Raw genomic sequence first — 20326 nt, 5'->3', positions numbered from 1 at the left:
AACCTAGAAGGAAAAAAATTTTTCCACCCCTATAAACCTTAAGAAAACCAAAAGTAACTGAATAAGAATAGAAATAAATATTACCAGACCTATACCTACAATCTCTTTTTATTAAGTCAGAGCAAGCCACCCTACAGACATTGGAATGTCACAGAAAACTATCCTGTTATTACTTAGGAAAGGTCTACAATCCTGGAAAACTGTGATTTGGGAGTACTCTTCTTCTCTGAAAAACATACTCAATTTGAAAGGTATCCTCGTTTTCTGAATGAATGCCCAGTCAGAGCTCCCTGAATGCATCTTTGCCACATGTAACTGTTAACATCTACCATTACTTTTACATAATCAACTTTCCTAGGGAAGAAAAATATGGGCAAAAATGGCAAAATCTCTTAGGAAAAGAGACCACAAAGTAGCTATAGGCAAACTACTTGCCAATAAATTCTGTAAGAACCAAGTTCCACGGGATTCACTAGCCTTCCTTGGTGATTAGTTTGAATAAGAGGTCTACATAAAGGCAAGAGGCTTACATAAAAACCAAGGAGCAAATGTTTTACAAGGCCATGAAAAATTGCCCAATTCTTTTTCAACTCATTAACCTGAACCATATAAGAATTTTAACTATTCAGAGACTGGCCAATAACAAACATATATGAATTCAAATTGGTTGTTAAAGAAACTCTTGCAATTACCTATAAATGGATATCCTCCAATGAGGAATATTTTAAAGTTTTAGGCTACCTTTCTCCTTTACTTCCAAGAGAGCCTCAGTTGCATCCACCCACCTCAGCCCTTTCCTCAGCCATTTCCCCAAAACATGTGTTGATTCTGAGGTTCCTAAGCTATTGTGCAGTAAAGAGTTAACTCAGCAGAGAAGGTGCTCACACTCTGCATATTCCAAAGAAAGGACAGGTCCTTCACTGGCTCCTGGGAAATAACCTCTGAGCCCTTAAAAAATCCTGCCTGATAAGGCTGTCTTCATGTACCTGAGATATTGGGTCACACCAGATACTTTATGCTAATACGGTGAGTACCCTTTTTGTTCATTCAGCTGGGGTCTTAAGCCATGTTGTTTCAGTTTAACCTCTGGCAGGGGTGGAAATTGAATAGCTAAGGTCGGTCATGTGTGCATTCCATGCTTACAAGACTGACTCCCTACCCAATAAAAATTCTGGATACCAAGGCTTGGATAAACTTCCCTAGTTAACAATTCTTCAAACCTATTGTCACACGTCATTGGTAGTATAATCAGATGCACCCCTGTGTACCTGCTGTGAGAGGGCAAATGGAAGTGCATACCTGGTTTCTCCCTGAACTCTGCCTTATGTGCATTTTTCCTTTGCTGATGTTAATCTGTATTGTTTCACTGTAATAAACCATAACCGTGAGTATAACAGCTTTTCTGGGTTCTGTGGTGAATCATCAAACCTGAGGGGTAGTCTCGGGGACCCTGACACAGCTCCCGATGCTATTTTCCATTTTCCTGACCATAGTGAAGAAAGAGGGAGCTGCAAATATTGTTCCCATTGGTATTTCCTTCTTTCCATTTCTAACCTCAGTTCCTGCCTCGCCCCCCACCCCACATACACACAGATCATTAAGATCTAATTGTATTTTTGAGTGGGGGCTGAAAGTTTCTATTTCTCTATATACACTGCAATGCATGACAAAGATACCTAATCATCTAAAGTAGAATGAAGAAAGAAACTGTAGGAGTACTTTGAACTCTAAACCATTTCGCAGTTACTTAAAATTTATTGCAAATTAATTAATAATTCTAAACACATCTTAAACACAACTATTTTATCTTAGAGCTCCCTAATTCATGCAGTCAGGCCAGAACCACTCTTACTGAAAGTGGAAAGGAACAGCACTGGATAAAGTTGGTTTCTATGTAATAAAGTAACTCATTATAAGGTCCTGGAGATTCGGATGACTGAGTAGTAATTATTTAAGACCAAAAAATGACTTGAGTACTGAGAACCAACTTTACAGAAAGGTAGATTAGCCCACATAGTAGAATGGTCAGAAGGAACTTTAAATACAGCTAAATCAAACACAGGCAAGTGATTGAACCCAGAAGCACAGAATGAAAACACAAACATATACAGGGGAAATTAATTATCCCTTTTTGTTTAGCACAAAATAGTGTAGTAGACTGGAGTGTACTCCACCTAATCAGATACTTGAGAACGAATCCTGTGTATCAGTATCTTCTAAATGTGCTATTTGCTGCTTTTGTAACAAGAATACACATAAGTAGTACTAGGTTGATTTATATATACTGCTTTTTCTTGTGAACAACAACAACAAGGAAAATGTACTACAGCATTAAGTATAAAGATTGCCAAGATTTCTCTGGGAAAATATGTGATTTTTTTAATATAGAGAACTTATTTAATGGTTATGCAGGTGATGTCACTCATTAATAAACAAGAGAAAAATATACAAAGCTAAAAAGCATAAAGTTCAGCTGCTTTCAGCTGATGACTGCTTTCGGTAGTGAAACATTCCTTTTTGGTTAATGTAAGTACAGTTTAGGTGTTAGGATATGGCTCAATGACAAAGGATAAGCTGAATTTAAGCAACATAAATAGCAGATAGGAGACAGTCCCATGGAAACTTTTAAAGATAGCAAAGGATTCAGTTACTCTAACATAATAATATTTACTTAATCTTGTGAAGACCAAAAAAAAAAAAAAGGGTAATATAATTGGTGCATGAGAATTAATCTGTTCTCTATATTTCCTGTTAACTTTTATATTCATTAAGAGGGGAAAAAAACCTTTGGAAATATAAAAGTAGGTACTGAATAAATGTAAAGTATTGTGACAAAAAGAAATATCTACAGATTTTGCAAAATTATATAGAAATTGGGCGATTTGCGAATCTCACTCTTTTTGGGTGAGGGGATTGATTTAAGGTAGTATGTCTAAAATAACCAATCATGGTATCTTTTTTTTTAAATTAGAGTTGACAGTCAATATTATTTTATGTTAGTTTCAGGTATACAAGCATAGTGGTTAGGCATTTATATACTTTATGAAATGATCCCCCTGATTAGTCTAGTACCTCTACCTGGCATTATACATGGTTATTACAATATTACAATATTATTGACTTCACATCTCTGTGAACCAATCATAGTGTCTTATTGCTTAAAAATGTAGCATGTAGAAAAAAAATAACTTTGTACCTAGTATCCTCAAAGGATAACTTCGAATAAGAAATTCTTTCTGCTAACTTATCAAATCAGTGGTTGAGCCCTGATAGTGACAAACTGCCATGGTTTTATTCCCTTGAATTGGGAACGGGGATTTTTTTTTTTCCTATTAAGATCCAGTAAATCGGAGGGGGAAAAAAAAAACCCCAAAAATCACAAATCAAATATACTTAATTCAGTTTAATTTTCAGAGCTAAATCAATTTGCCACATATATGAATTAAGTATTTTAACCTAAGAAAAAGCAAAACAAAGCCATTCTCAATTTATTTCCTGTTTTCCTAGAAAAAGAGCAGTCAAAAGAAAGACAGAAAGGGAAGGGAAAGATAGGGATAGAGGGGCATATAGAGACAGCCACGGGCATAGAAGTAATGAGAAAGATCACCAGGAAAAGCCAAAGTCAGAAAGAAAAAGACAAGGAGGAAGACGTGAAAGTCAGAGAGGCAGACAAGGTGACAAATGTGTGCTGCAAGGCATGGGCTAAACAGGGACATACAGAAATGGCCCACCATAGAAAAAGACAAAGACATTTGATGTAGAAGAATAGAATGACAGAAACAGAATATAGTGACCTTTTATGAGTTTACTGTTAATTATTGTTTTTTTTTATAGATAGGAGTGGTGATACAACTATTTGGTCCTATCAGCTAAAGAATATAAAAACCAAGGACAGCATAGATCCTGACCATTACTACTAGTACTTCTACTAATACCTAAATTTGAGGTTTTTAAAGAATTACTAGTAATTTTTTAATATGATGATGGCACTGTAGTTATGATTTTTTAAGTCTTTATTTTTAGATTAGTTGTTAAAATACTCATGAGTGAAATGATACGATGTCTGGGATTTGTTTCAGAATAGCTCGGTGTGGAGGCGGGAAGGGAAAAATGGATGGAGGTATAGACTAGCCACGAATTGACTAATAGTTGAAGTTGCTGATGGGGGTTCATATCGCTATTTTCTCTACTCTTGCAGTGGTTGAAATTTGGCAAAATAAAGTTCTAAAATTTCCTTTTCAAGTATAATTAACTTAACAAAATTAAGGATTAGGTGAGATTGGGTTTATGTAGAAATTTGTCAGGCTACAAAAACAATCTACCGCGTAAAATTAAATCTTTTGGGTGAAAACAAAATTTGGTAGCACTGTAATCAAAGTGAAGGAAGGAAACATGACAAACTTAGACAAAGTATAAGAAATTTAGTATAAACTTCTTAGCAGAAATAATAATTTTGAAATTCTTGACTGAATCTGACAGACATCTTTTCACAAAATGAGAAGCTATGGATTTAGAACCCTTAGGCAAACTTTAAGGCTGATGGCCTCATCCAAACCACTCGTTCTGCTGTTGGCAAGGCCCAGAAAGGGTCACGTGACTTTTCGAAGGTTCAAATTTTCTCCCCTATGCCTATTAAAATATTAAGCATAAAATTTTATACATTTTTCCAACACTATAACTCTAACCATTGTTCTATGTTAGTTGTATACATTTTTTATAATAATTATTTTTAATGATTGTTTAATACTTCATGAAGTAGATACAGTTCACTTATTTATTCTCCTATAATATGGCATTCATATTATTTCCAACTCTTTATTACTTCAAATAAAGTTAGTGTGAACATTGTTTATATATAAAACTTCATTATGGTTAGGATTACTGTCAAAGTTATATTTGATTTCCTTGAAAGTATGCTTTATCATACTTTTGGGCAAAACGACATTTATATCGATAAAAGCAAAAAAAGAAATTTTTAACTAAAATTATGCCCTACCTGTTGAAAAGCTTTTTCTGCTTGACGTTCAGCATCAATAACTTGTCTCTCAAGCTGTTGCATCTGTAAAAGGAGAAAAAAATGAAAAAAATATAAAAATCATATATCCTTTATGAAAAGGACTTAGAAATCTCACGTCATCAAATTCTTTAAGAATATTTAAAACAGTTCAATGCATATAAATTACATGTAATTTATCACATTAAAGGCTCTTTCAGTGCATATTTAAAAATTGATCAAACAAAATACCAAAGGTTTGATACTTTTAAATACAACGTAATATATGCTACATGAATACTCATCAATAGAATTTTCTTTATTGGACCATAAGTTAGAAATTACTGGTCAACACATAGTAAAAAGAGTAAATTAAATTTAAGAGTATAGTAAGACTCTAAGCATTATACCTAATTTGTTGATCAAAAGCCATGATGATATCAGAAAGTGGTATATTCTCATAAGCTATATTTCTGTATCATCCTTGGAGAATTCAAAGATGAGCATGATTGGTCTATACTGAAAGAGACTTGGACAGAAGACTGACAAAGCAGAGCCCTACAGTACTACAAATAATGTTTGTTTAATGGTTAAAAAATGACATGGATACAGGGTATAGGTGAAACAGGATTGGCGCTGAGTTAATCATTAAAGCATGGGGGTCCAATTTAATATTCTGCTTACTTTTGTGTGTTTGAAAAGTTTTTTAATAACAAGTTTAAAATATATATGAAAAGATGTAAATGATATATTGAAAGATACAAAATGATATGTAGTAAGGTATGCCAATAGGAGGTCATTAGTGACCTTTGTGAAGTCAACTGCAGTGTGGAGAAGCAAGGGCATAAGCTAGAATGCAAGAGTCTGAGTGAATTAAAGTAATTAGTTAGGATTAACTAACCACCAAAGATGGCCACCATCAATTCCTTTCTTCCCTGTAAGCACGTCACTTCTCCCAGAGAGGTGAGGTCCATTGTTCCTTCTCTGGGCTTTGTGACTTGCCTTGACCCATGGAATGCAGTAGAAATGATGCAGTACCATTTGGGGTCTTGTCTTTAATACTTACTTATATTTAAAACATATTTGTATGTTTTCTTTTATGAAAACATATCTCTATGAGGAATTAAAAGTCTACTGCTATTGCAAAGCCGTGGGGTTTGAGTTGTCATGTTCTGATTTCCTGGTGCTGTTCCAGTTGAACCGCAGCTGTTTTGATGATTATAAACTCTACACACAAAATATAGCTATACAGAATCATATGAAAATCAGTCCTAAATACATAACCATAAAATTTTTATCTGGAAGGAAAGCATTTGTCTTTATTTTTGTGCCTTGAATGCTATTCTTTCAGCCTAGAAATCTTTTATTGGTAATTTAAAATTGTATGAACATTCATAATAAAAGCAACTGTAAGTTGCATGTTCTCAAGGGACGGAAGGAAACAGGGACAGAGGTATAACCAAGAGAGGCTAAATTTAGAATTTGAGATTCTCACAGAATTCTACCACTGAGTAGGTGGTAATAAGCTAAGTAGTCTCTCCCTAGTTTATTGTTTAGTTATGTAACAATGGTAGAGGCAGGTGTAATAAAGACCACATAACAGAAAGTCAATAAATATTTGTTGAACAAATGAATGAAAGAACAAATGAATGAAGGTGTCAGCTCCTTCCAAAAAAATTATTTAAAAGATGCATAAACTTTGATACAAGAAAATTGCTACATTTTCACATTCCATATTATAGATCATAAATACTGAACATTTCACATTGCATAAATGTAAATATGCACTAAGTATATCCAATAAAGTTTAGAACACTTTAAAATCAGTTTAAACATAAGAATACATAAAAGGCAATTCTTTGACTAAATGTTGTTACTATCATTCAAGCTGGAAAATAACTGAAAAACACTAAAAGCAATGCAGGAAATATTAATGTAAGGTTTTACTTTCACAATGTACACTACTGCATAAAGTTTGGGTCAGTTTCACAACCAATCCAAACTAAGACACTAAAAGAAACTTGAAATGATCTGCTACCCCATATCTTTTTGCTTCGGACAAAAAGAAGTATTTTATGAACACGACACTTTTACTCTAATAAAAGGAAGTGGCAAATTCCAACTAGTGTTTTGATTTACCACTCCAGAAGTGCCCTCTGTAGCCAGAGTGAACACAGCAAGTGACAGAAGGAAATTTGCCACTGATTATAGATCATAACATCACCACACTTAATACTTAGTGTTCCAAGTAATGTATACAAACAAACTTACTTGTTTAATAAGACTGGCTATTTTAGAAAGAACATTTTAGGATCTTCACACTCACTGATGTGGACAGCAATTCTCCACCAAGTACCCTTCTTCCTGATTTTTCCCCATAAAACCCATGAAAGGTTCTATCATCAGTTTACTTTGTCATAATAAATAATATTTTTAGTCAGTAGCCAAAAAAAAAAGGCATTTAAATTAGCCCACAAGCTCTTGTCATTAGTATATGTGTAATTTCTGTTAGGTACTGTCAAATACTCGGTGAGGCAATAGAGTGACTGGGGGGATGTGAAATTTGGGGCAATTGTGGTGTTATACTGAACTGTGGCATGAAAGCAAACACTGTGCTGTCCAAGGACTCCTTTCCTACAAGAGAATTCTAGATCACCTCAGGGGAATCATATTCACAAAAACAAGGTCAAGTGGCAAGAAATCCCAGACAGTAATGCTGTATCAGGTAAAGGCAGCATTAGACGATGTGGGCCGTGCTGGTGCCCCAAAGGGAAAAATTCTTCATATTTTTCCCTTTCTCTTTCCCTGAAAATCTAACCCATAAGAAATAACATTTGATTCAACTTAAAGTGAAACTCACCCTTTTTTCTTCCTGACTCAGAAAACTAGTTAAACTATAAAGTAGAAAAACTGCTTAAATCTCAGCTTCCCTAAAGAGTTTATATTTGGCATACTAGAGATATTTCCAACACCATTCCTTAAATTCCTCTAAAGACCTCTCCCACTTACAGCAGTATTTGCCCAAGACTTCAATAAGGTCTTTTTCTTCACAAGCTTCAATATTCTGTTACTTGGAAATTGTGATGGAGAGAAAAAAAGTGCAGAATCGTTCTTTAAAAAAAAAAAAATCTTACGTTCTCCAACTCCATCTCCAAAAAACAAGGCATATATAACTGAAATCCACCTTTAATTACAAAAACACTCAAATCATCTCATACATCTTCCCTATAATAATTCAGAAAGATGTCTCACATTAATCAGTAATTCCATTTGTTTAAGTTATTCCCTTGTACACTTAACCAGTGTGACTGTGTAGAAAGATACAGAAAAATAATGAGTTTCTTCCATGTGCCAGGCACTCTATTAGCTGCAAAAGTGTGAAAGATCTAAGGTTTAATGCCAGCTCTGCAATCATTAGCTGTGTGATATTGGGCATAGCACTGAAATAGTATCAGTCTTAACATCAACATCTTTAGAATGGGGATAATAGTTACCTCATAGGATTACCTTGGGGTTTAAACTAGTTAGTAGTTGTACTAAAGGCTTAGGACCATAGTTAGCGCCTAGTATTAGCTGCCAATAGCCAGTGCCAATAAAACAGAACTAAGAACCAAAACTGTTGCAAGAAAGAAAAGTTGGCTAGAATTCCTGGCAAAGAGTTGAAGAATCAAATTAGTATTCTCTCAAGAATCTTCAGCCTTGGGCCTACATCCATTTAGGGGGAAGGTCTGGGGAACTATTAGGGAAAAGCCTTGGAGCAGACCAGTCCTAACACAAAACCAAAGGTTATGAATGTGACCAGAATGCCAAGTGGGCATGTAAAAGCAATGCAGTAGGGTTTGCTTTCAAAAATATGTCATGTAAATAGTTATTATTACATATACACACACACCCTAACACAAACAGATACCTGCCCCCTGCAGAGATGGATTTATATGTTGCATGGCTGAATAGAAGACAGAATAGATGAGTGGGTAAGAATAGGAGAGAAAGCAAGGAATGTGGTAATAAAACTAGATGAGACAGCCCATATGGGGTGATGGCTAAGCATTCAGTCTCTAAAAGCAAAATGCCTGGTTTCAAATCTTGGCTCCACCACTTACTTTTTGGCATGAATTTAGGCAAGCTAAATAACTTTTATGTGCCTAAGTTTCCTCCTATGTAAATATGGATAATATTAGTACCTAACTCATAGGGTTGTTGTAAGGATTAAAGAGCTAACTTGTATAAAGCATTTAGGAGGTTGCTTGGCACACTGTAAGCATCAGTTTCCTAATCTGTAAAATGGGGACAATAAAATTTCTAACTTCATAGGTTGTTACAGGAATTAAATAAATCACATCTACAAAGTGCTTAGCACATAATAAATCAATAAATACTTGGCATTTTTATTAAAACATGGATGGGTACCAAAAACAATTTTTAATACAGAGAAAAATATTTCATAATGGAATATAACAGAAAATATTGGGAAAACATTTTTCCCATTTTGGCATTGAATATATTTACTGGGAAACCATGAGTAACTTGGCATACTTATCCACTTTCCACTGTATGAAACACATCTGAATAATTCCATCTCTTAGATCTGACAAAGGATTTAAGTAACAGAATAAAACATAAAAGATTCCCCCCAAAAAAGAAGAGGAAACCATAACTACAACAGCAACTTTGAAGTAATATTCTTCTTAATGTTAATTCGCTGACAAAGAAAAAGAAAACCTAATAACATAAATTAATAATTAAAAAGCCATTTAAAGTTTTACGTGTAGTGAAAATAACACAAAATTTTTAAATAGGCACTCAAAAAAATTTGTTGCAACAAGACTTTAAAGAACAAAACAAATATTGCTATCAAATTTAGAATTTCAAGGCTGTTGAATTGGAAATCAAATGGCATAATTACTATTTAGTCCATAAAGAAACCAGGAGAGTATAGAAGTCAAGGGAAAAGAGAAAATGTTGAGAAGGAGGCTGTGGTCAACAGTGTGCCAACTGCTGAGAGGCTAAGGCAACATCTGGGAAGTGTCCAGAGGGTTAACAAGAATACAATTGGTAATCTTGACAAAAGTCATTGTATGGGGTGGTTGAGATTGTGGAAAATACCACATAAACCACAGTACAACTTGGGAAATGATTTTTATAGAGAGAGGAGCAAAAGACAAAGCATGAATCACTAACTCGAGTTAGGATAAGCTTCTCTAAATTGGAGATATTCAAACTGGCATTTTTTTTCAAGCTACAAGTTTAATTCTAACGGTGATAAATAAAGCAAATTGATATTGGGGATTTATTCCACAAAGCCTATTACGGGGTCACCCTCTGACCCAAAGTGAATAGGATAACTTTAATCTTTCCACCTAAAAGATGTTAAAGTGCAAAAATTTAAGATGATACATATGAAAGTATAAACTGAATAATGTTATACTGGGTTTTATTAAAATACTTATATGCTAAGAGATCCTTAGCTAGCAATTGAAAGAAAATTTAAGGTCTATTTTACAGATGTGATACATGTACCGTCCCTTCATCTCAAAAAGATTATGTAGGCTGGAGTTTAAGAAACTACTTATAAATTATTCTGATCAGTTTGGAACGACCATTAACATCATTTACCCATTCATCCAGACAGCACTGTACAAAAGGAACATATGTAAGTCACATGTGTAATTTAAAATTTTCTAGTACCCACATTAAAAAAATAAAAAGAAGTACAATTAATTTTAATAGTTTTTATTGAATACAATATCCAAAAACTACCATTTCAACATGTAATCAATGTAAAAATTATTGCCCAGATATTTTAAATTCTTTTTTTCATTTACATCTTTGATATCTAGTGTATGTTTTACATTTGAAACACATCTCAATTTTAACTAGTCTCATTTCAAATGCTCAACAGCCACTTGTGGCTAATGACTGTCATATTGGATAGTGCAGGTCTAGAATCCAAGTTTCTTAGAAATAGGAACATGGGTTGTCTTGTTCACAGATGTTAACTGTAGCATTAAAAATGATGTCACATAATCAGTCCTCAATGAATATTTGTTTAATGAATGAATGACCAAATGAATGAATTTATCTATTGATTTTATACATATGTATACCCCGAAACTTCCTGTGACATAAATGGAATTTTATTACACAATTAGAACTACTAAGAGAAGCAAATAATAATATTAAATTCAATTCTAGCCGAGATGATAATTTAGTGATATATAGTCAATATAAAGTCTTAAAACATTGCATATTTTCACATACAGTATAAACACATTTTATTATTAATAGGGACATTCTTCCATAGTCAGTTTAAACATGATTTTTCTAAACATCTAGTAGATCAAAATGCTGTCACGCACCTCTAGTAAAATCAAATAAATTAATAGCTTTTCTCTCTGGAATGAATGAACTCCACATTCATCAAATACACACAATTCTTAATGGAATTCTGAGTTATTCCACTAATATTTGCAAAGAAATGTTTTCTGTCTTAATGTCCAATTCACTCTAAAACTGGCAAAAGAATATGCCGAATACAACTTCAAAGCCCTGACAAAAAGTTAAATTATATTCACTATTTTTAAAATGTTTACTCCCAAAAGCACTGAGATTATTTAATATAAATAAAATAGGCCCCAAATAGCTGATGTTTAATAACAAAGGTTTAGGGAGAAAAGCTTACCTTCTCTGCTAAGAGCTCTCTTATCTTGCTTGCTTGAACTCTAAATTTCATGAGCTGGGACTCCAAAGCTACACATCGTTCTTTCCAATCTACTGGTCCTTCTGTCTCAGAAAGCTCTGCCATATTTTTTCTATAAAGGAATGCATTCAAATGGCATAGTATCAATTAGCATTCAGGATAATTTACTAAATCATCCAATGTACACATTCCAGTCACCACCTAATGATATCCAGATACAAGTTTTGAATTCTAAGATGAATTCCAGAACTGGTGGTAGCTTGTGGAAAAAACTTAGTAAGCCAGGGTTGGAGGCCCAACAGTGTTAATTAAACTTGCTATGTAACTTAACTTTCTATGTCTCAGTTTATCCAATACAGAAAAAGGGGGACATGGTAATAACAAACCATTCTTCATGGGTATGTTGTGAGGAACAAGTGAAATATTGTTTTTAACAACACTTTGGACAGTATAATAGCACCACACAAACACAGAGTACTGTTATTATTTTAGCTTTGCTCAACAGATAATATTTTAAAAATCTACCCACTCATAATTTTACCACACTCTTAAATTTACAGAATTATTACAGTTTAATTCAATTGGTAGCATGATAGAATTACCTAAAGAAATGTTATACCAGTGCAACAATTATTGCTTAGATTTATATTAATTATTACTTATCACCACCCTAAATTTGTCCAGGTTCAGACTGTCTTTCAAGCCAAAAGTCCTCTGGCATATTTAACTGGGCAAAGTATTATGACCCTGGACAAGTTTGCATTATTTTCATTTGGTGCAAGAAGAGAAAACATATAACTGTAAAATTGGGAATCACCTATATTAAATAAATCTGGAATCTGTGCTTTCCATGATATTAACTTTTCTTTTTGAGGACATCAGTCCCAGTGAGAAGCACTATAAAGGGGAAGCTGTGAGGCAAGAAAAGTGGTTTTGAAATTATAAAGTGCAAAAAACTATTACTTGATTTTGGAAGCATTACTGTTTCTCGCTCTAGGATTTATAAAAGTTGTTTTAAATGTTTGTTAATGTTTTTTCAGGCCATTTAATAAACGGCTTAAAATGTACTTCTGAATTGGTCTTGCTATGAATTGATAAAATTGGCATTAAGAATAGATCTCATGGAGAAGCCAAGCCCAAGTCATGGGATATACGTGACAGCAAAACTCTCAGAACTCCAGGTAAGAAGTACAGTTTAAGTGTACTACGCTGTTCTTTTGTTTTACAAATATATGTCTCCCTCACATATTAATAAAGTTCATTTTCCAAATATTTAGTGTAATATAACTCCTTCTTAAATCTATACCATTTGTAAAACCCACACAAGATTATTTTCCTAGAATACTGTTTTGCTCTTAAATCAGTTTTCAAACTAATTCTTATGTTTTCATTCAATAATTTAGAAATAACTATAAGCGAAGTTGTCCTACAAGGCTAAAACCATCTCAAAGCCTCTGGATGCCCCTAAATTCTAGTCATACTTTAAGGGATACTTATAATTGTAGAGCTGGAAAGCATCTTCTTTTCATATTTTTTGTTTCTATGGAAATCTCATTCGATTATTTTCTGAGTTTTTTTCCTACGGATATTAACCTTGTTAATGACCTTTTTCATTACCCACATTAGTAGTATTCGCTATCAACGATTTTGGAGTGAATGGTATAGTTTGTCAGTTACAAACTTTTTTCAATTCTACTGCTACTTCATTTCTCTTCTCATTAGCTTTAGAGTGGACAAGAAAAAAAAATATGGATGAAACATTAAAAATAAAGAGCTGTCCTGCAATGGACATCTCTATGTCTTGAACAATTCACATCATTGCACAGAAATGTGGAGATACTCTTCTATCTAAAGCAACAAGAAAAGTCTATTTCATATTGGGTTAATTTTTGCCCTACACCTAAAATAATGTGTTTAATTTTACAGCATTAAAATTTCTACAGTTTTAAAAATAACATTTTCAACAGATAAAAATCAATGTAATGCACTATACGAATAGAATAAAAGACAAATACCATATGATCATTTCAATAGATGCAAAAAACATTCCACAAAATCCCAAACCTTTTCATGATAAAAACATTCAACAAACTACCAACAGAAAGAAACATCCTAATCTTGATTACAGAGCATCTACGAAAGCATCTTAATGGTAAATGACTTATCCACCTAAGACAAGAAACAAGATAAGCATGTCTGCTCTCCACCACTTCTGCCCAGGGCTAGTAAATAAAATAGAAAGCATCCAGATTGGAAAGGAAGAACTAAAATTATCTCTATCTTCAGGTGTTATGATCTTGTACATAGAAAATTCTAAGAAATCCACAAAAAACTATTAGAACTATTTAAGTTCAGCAAAGTTTCAGGAGACCAGATCCACATACAGAAATCAACTGTTTTTCTATATACTAGCAAGGAAAAATATAAAAATAAAATCAAGAATATATTCCATTCATAAGAGCATCGAAAAGAATTAAATACTCAGGAATAAATTTAACAAAAGAAGCATAAGACTTGTACTCTGGAAACTGTAAAACATCACTGAAAGAAATTAAAGAAGACCTAAACAATTGGAAAACATTCCACATTCATGGATTGAAAAACTGTATTATTGTGAAAATGGCAATACTTGCTAATTGATATACATATTCGATGCAATCTCTATAAAAATTCCAACTGTATATTTTGCAGGAATTGACAATCTGATCCTAAAATTCACATGGAAATTCTGGGGACCGAGAACAGTCAAAACAATATTGAAAATATATAGAACTCACATGTTCCAATTTCAAAAATTACTACAAAGCTCCAATAATCAAGACTGCATGATACTGCCATAAAGACAGACATACAAACTAATGGAATAAAATTAAGCATACTGAAAAAAAAAAAAACCTTTCACATTTATATTCAACTGAATTTTGACAAGGGTGCCAAGACCATTTATTGGGGAAAGAATAATTTTTTCAACAAATGGTGCTGGACAACTGAATATTCACATGCAGAAGAAAGAATCTGGACCCCTCCCACACCTCATATCATATGCACGAATTAACTCAAAATGGATCAAACACTTAAATATAAGAGTATAAGTTCTAAAATCTTAGAAGAAAACATAAGCATCAGTCTTTGTGACCTTGGACAGTCAACAGATTCTTAGATATGATGTGTAAAGCATAAATGATCAAAGAAAAAACAGATAAACTGGACTTAATCAAAATGTAAAACTTTTGTGCTTCAACGGACACCATCATGAAGGTGAAAAGATAAGCTACAGAATTCAAAGAAATATTTGCAAATCATACATCTGACATGATTTGTATGATATAAGGGACTTGTATCCAGAATATATAAAGAACTCTTATAACTCAACAGCAATAAAAAACAATGAAAAGGTAGGCAAAGGATCTAAATAGACATTTTTCTAAAGAAGATATGCAAATAGCCAACAAGCACTTAAAAAGATGCTTAATATCATTAGCTATAAGAGAAAATGCAAATCAAAAATTACAATGACATATCACTGTACACCAAAAAGGAGGGCTATAATAATAATAATAATAAAGACATGTAATAACAAGTGTTGGTGGGGATGTAGAAAAATTAGAACTCACATATACTGCTGTGGGAATGTAAAAATGGCACAGCTACTTTGGAAAATAATTTAATAGTTCCTCAAAAGTTTTAACATAAAGTTACCATATGACACAGCAACTCCAATACTAAGTATATACTCAAGAGAATTGAATACATAAATCTACACCAAAACTTGTACACAAATGTTCATAGCAGCATTACTCAACTAGGCAAAAAGTAGAAACAACCCGAGTCCATCGTCAGATGAATGGATAGACAAAATGTGGTTTAGCCATACAGTGAAATATTATTCAGCCTTAAAAAAGGAATAGAGCACTACTACATGCTACAACGGATGAACCTTTGAAAACCCTAAGTGCCAAGTGAAAGAAGCCAAACACCAAAGGGCACATATTGTATGATTTCACATACATGGAATAGGTAAATCCAAAGAGACAGAAAGTAGGTTAGTGATTGCTAAGGGCTGTGAAGAGAGAGCAATGATGATCAGTTTGGGGTTTTTTTGGAGTGAAGAAAATATTCTAAAATTAGATAGTGATAATAGTTGCACGACTATGTGAATATACTAAAAACCACTGAACTGTGTACTTTAAAACAGTAAATTTTATAGTTTGTGAATTATACCTCAATAAAAAAGGGCATATATTTACAAATGAGTTTTTTTTTTTTTAAAAAGTAACAGTTTAAATGAATGTGTATTGGGCCAACATCAACAAATTTAATGATCCATTGTTTGTGGTTATCCCTGCCAAGAATTCTACCATTAGTTCAAATAATTTCAAGGTAATTGTTAACCTCAAATATGACAAGAATCAGACATATATCTTTGCAAGAATACTGTGCTATGAAAATGACACAATATTTAAATTTTAAGTTAAACATACCTATTCTTTAGTTATGCTAATTAGCTATTTTACAGTGAGGTAGTAAACCCTTAAAAATATCAGTGGCATTTATTGTCTGCATTCTCTATTAATAGGATCATAATTTCAAAAAAATTCCAAACTACAGATTGCTTGGCTGATGGTCTGTACTGAGGTGTAGACACCTGATATCCTCACTTCATTCTGTAATTTCAGTTGGTATAAAGTAACTGCTGTGTTAACTAGCCATTTTGAGTAAATATTCTAATTTTGAACAATAGCCGCCATCATTTTCCGTTACCACCGATTTTATAAAACCCAACTCTATAACTTTGGGAGCTTTAATCACTTGCTAAATAAATGTCACTTTTAGATTTTGAATTTGAAAGTAATCTGTCTTCACTGCAATGGACAGAAAAACGTCTTGGTTCTCCAATTGCGCCATCCCCCCTCCCCCAGTGACTTTCGGAAATATTTACTGACACAAAATTAACTGTTTACAATTGTGAACTGAATGCTCTTTTCTCTGAATCTTTGACTTCCTGTTTCTCTTCCAAATCCCAAAGGGAAAGAAAAAGAAAAGAACAAACTCATCTATTTAGGCTTACTCAGATGAAGCGGGGTAGCCACTCATATTCTTTAGTTCTCTCCTCTTAAGGAACAGCTTAATTTGGCCAGGTAACTTTGGGGGTTTTTTGTTTTTTGTTTTTGTTTTTCCCCCTAAAGAAAAGATGCCTTTCTTGACCATACTGAGGCATGCCTTGCTTAAGGAACCTGCCCGTCCCCACAGCCCCACTTGGGCAAAGCCTGCCCTTTGGGGACACTACCAAGAAAAGCTGTACAGCTCTCTTCACAGGTCCTCCTCGACGCGCACGGCCACGCGGTCGAGGGTTGAAACTGGCATTTTTAAAAAGAAAGTAGTGACCTACAGGTAGCACAGCACTAAAGTGTGTACAGCGTAAATGATTCGACTCTTTCCACTGCGTTTCGCACATCAAAATCTATGGCTCAAATGTTCCGTCTTTTAAAAAGTAGTCTAATAACTTCAAGGACAGCGCAGTTTCATGGCAGGTCACCTAAGGGCACTTTGACATTCCATCAACTCGAGGTGTAGAAAATGGTTCTTTCAAGTTTTGAGAAGTTTAGTCTCCGAGGTCACAGGGGCTCCCAAGAAGCCGAGGCCGAACCGCAGCATCCCTAACTGCGTGAGCCACTCGGCGGGGGATGCAGGGCTCCCGGGTGCGACTCTCCGCCCCCTCCCCGACCCCCCGCCCTGAGCGCCCGCGCCGGGCCACAACACGGGCCCCGCTTTTTCAAACAAAATGTCATGGGAGACCAGGGGTCGGCCACCGCCCCAAGATGAGACAGTCCAGGGGGCAGCGAGGGGTACGACGTCAGAAGTCGGCGGCGGGAGGCGGGGCGCTGGGGGCGAATCTTGCACCACCCCACTCCATCCCAGGGGTCCCCTCCCTCCTGCTCTGCCCGCCGCCCCCATCCTCCGCCCGGGAAGACGTCCCCCCAGGACCGCGCGCTCTCAAGGGGGCGGGGATACCCGGGCATCCGAGGCTCCGAGGTCACCCCTTAACACCGGCCCTTCCCAGCAGCCTACCTTTGCTACGCGACCCCGGCTGCCGAGCCCGATTACCCGCGGCGCCTGTGCCCGGCTCCTGGAGCTTTCAGCCCCCGCTGGCCTCACACAGAGCGGGGAGCCGGAGGGGGCAGGGAACCGCCTCCTCCTGGACTGGCGGCAGAAGCAGCCAGTAGGAGGTCGCAGCTGAGCTCCGGACGTCACCTGAGGGTGTGGCTATGACTTAGACTCCTCGCAGTCCCTACAGCCCGAGGGAGTTTTGTCCAGGAGTATCTACCCGCTACCCTTCGCCACAACTCGAGTTCAGAGCCTGTTGAAGCGGTCACCTCCTTTCCGTTCCCTCTGCCTCGACTCAGTACCCACCTGTTTGATCTCCCCAATTGAAGTCTCTCCTCTTGCCAATCCATCCTTCACCCTCTTGCCAGGTTAACTGTCCTGAAGTGCAGTTTTGATACACACCCTGCTAAACACCTTCATTGATGTCCTTTTGCTTAAATTATCAAGAACAGAGTCCTTATTCAAGGCTTCCATACTACTTTTTCAGGTTTACTTTCAACACCTGCCCTTCATACACCTAAGACTGTGTCCTCCCCACACTAGGGAAGTGCTTTGGGAACGTTCGCCTACTATTTCCTACGTCCACTTTTAAAAATGCTAACTATCCCTTAAGACACAACTAAAATTATCTTCTCCATGAAAGCATGCTTGTCGCCCCACCTCTTCTCTTGTTTCTGTTCCTTTAGCATTTAGTTTTTTTCTCCTCTTGGCGCTTAGCTAATTCTGCCTCGTGTAACATCAGTTATTCCTCCATTAGACTTTGAGCCCTTTGAAACTATGATTTATTTTCTTTATTTTTGCATCTTTTTCAGCGCCAGGCACAGAGTATTGCATATGCAGATGGGTGGTAATTTTGATTGGATTGGATTTTCCATTCCAAGATGTGCAGAAGCCAGTCTAAGGGAGAGAGGGAGAGAGGGGGGGAGAGAGAGAGAGAGAGAATGAGAATGAATTCTGCGTGTGTGGGTAATCCTTCCCCAGGTTCTCAAAGCTCTAAGTCAGGCAAATTACTCTCAGTTGGCCAATAGAGCAGTAGAGGGTATCAGAAGGCTTTTTCTACCACGGTTTTTTTTTTTTTTTTTAAGCTCATCTCACCTTATATAGAAAAATCACAAAAGAGATAAAGATTTACAAAGTTCCTTAGACTGAACGCAATAAGTGAATATGACTAAAAGGCCAGCAAGCGAGTATCAGGCTTCCATATTTCTTCCAGATGAGCACTAATTTTGGACTGGATCCCAGACTACCCCCGCATATCAAATTCCTTTTGCCTTCTGTGGGAGCTGATGATACATATCATATGAAAAATTGTCTCCAAACAGCTTTGGCAAACGAGCAGGCTGGACAGGCTTATTTTACAAAGCACACAGGAGTCAAATAAACAGAGTTTAAGTAACTTGCATCATTTAACACAGCAAATCAGTGGAGACCAAAGAACTAAGAAAGAGCAGGAGAAAGAAAAAATGCTGGAATAGAATCACTTCCATTTGTGAGTCAGAATGCTAAGTAGACTAAGATTGCTCAGTGAATAAAGTTACTCATGAAAAGCTTTCTAAATACTGCTACCATCCAGGTAAGGCTCAGCCAACATTTGCTTACTGTTACCTTTTTCTAGAAACATGACAAATTGAATTTGTTTGGCTGTGGAGAATACAGTGGAACGGCATCCTGTTTCTGGCTGTGCTAAGAAAAATACATGTAAAGGAATATTATTTAGCAATAAAAATAAATGAAGTACTAATAAATTCTACAACATGGGTAAACTTTGAAAATATTACACTAATTGAAAGAAGCCATTCATAAATGGTCTTGATCCCATTTACATGAAATGTCCACTATAAGCAAATTTATGGAAACAAAGTAAACTAGTGGTTATAAAGGGCCGGAAAGGATGGGAGTGAAGACTGGGAGAAGGGAGAGTTACTCTGGGGGAAATGAAAACATCCTAAAACTTGCAGTGATGATTACACAACTCTGAATGTATTAAAGACCATTGCCATGTACAGTTTTAAATGAATGAATTGCATGTTATATAAAATATCTTAATAAAGCTAAAAAGAAAAAAAACATGTTGAATTCTATGAAATTATAGAAAAAGCACAAAAGAAATGAAGATTTACAAAGATTTTCTTAAAAAGAAAAATACATGTTGAATTTTACGTTTTTTATGTTAAGTAGCAGCAATTGGAAAATATCTCTGACCAGCCCTCGTAAACATTCATGACATGATGTACCTTCGTTTCATAGTGTTTACCTCAGTTGTAATATTATATTTATTTGTAATTATTTGGTTGTCTGTTTTTCCCCACTAGACTGTAATGAGAGTAGAAAATGTCCGGTTTTCCTCTTTACTGTATATCTAGTGTCTAGCACAATGCCTGGTCTGTAGTAGGTATGCAATAAATATTTGTTAAGTGAATGAACGAAGGTAGTATTCTGTTGTCTTTAAAATATTCCAGGCACTGTACTAGGTTCTGAGGATTACAAAATGAGCAATACAGACATGCTTTCTGTCTTCATGGAGCTGT

The 20326-nt window shown here is 35.4% G+C and overlaps 1 protein-coding gene and 1 long non-coding RNA gene across 5 annotated transcripts in view; both read right to left on the bottom strand.

Moving 5' to 3' along the window:
- The window catches only part of PLEKHH2 (pleckstrin homology, MyTH4 and FERM domain containing H2), a 78762-nt gene extending 60878 nt beyond the window's left edge, over positions 1–17884 (bottom strand). For all 4 annotated transcript variants that reach the window (XR_004951913.1, XM_016142230.2, XM_036224262.1 and 1 more), the window contains exons 1-3: positions 17763–17884; positions 11676–11805; positions 4997–5059 (exon numbers count right to left, since the gene is read on the bottom strand). Coding sequence is in view for 3 of the 4 variants with exons in the window: in XM_016142230.2 (XP_015997716.2) it covers positions 4997–5059; positions 11676–11798 (186 nt within the window). In the remaining variant the exon portion in view is untranslated. The remainder of the gene's footprint in view (positions 1–4996; positions 5060–11675; positions 11806–17762) is intronic.
- A 220-nt stretch (positions 17885–18104) lies between these two features.
- LOC118605105 lies at positions 18105–19481 on the bottom strand. The gene is made up of 2 exons (XR_004951914.1): positions 19404–19481; positions 18105–18695 (listed from the first exon to the last, which is right to left on the bottom strand). It is a non-coding gene; the product is annotated as an uncharacterized LOC118605105 (long non-coding RNA).
- Between the last annotated feature and the right edge of the window lie 845 nt (positions 19482–20326).

The sequence above is a fragment of the Rousettus aegyptiacus genome, unplaced genomic scaffold, assembly GCF_014176215.1.
Source record: "Rousettus aegyptiacus isolate mRouAeg1 unplaced genomic scaffold, mRouAeg1.p scaffold_m13_p_7, whole genome shotgun sequence".
NCBI classification, from domain to species: Eukaryota; Metazoa; Chordata; class Mammalia; order Chiroptera; family Pteropodidae; genus Rousettus; species Rousettus aegyptiacus.
Note: the sequence above shows the minus strand (reverse complement) of the source record. Positions and strands in the feature narration are given on the sequence as shown.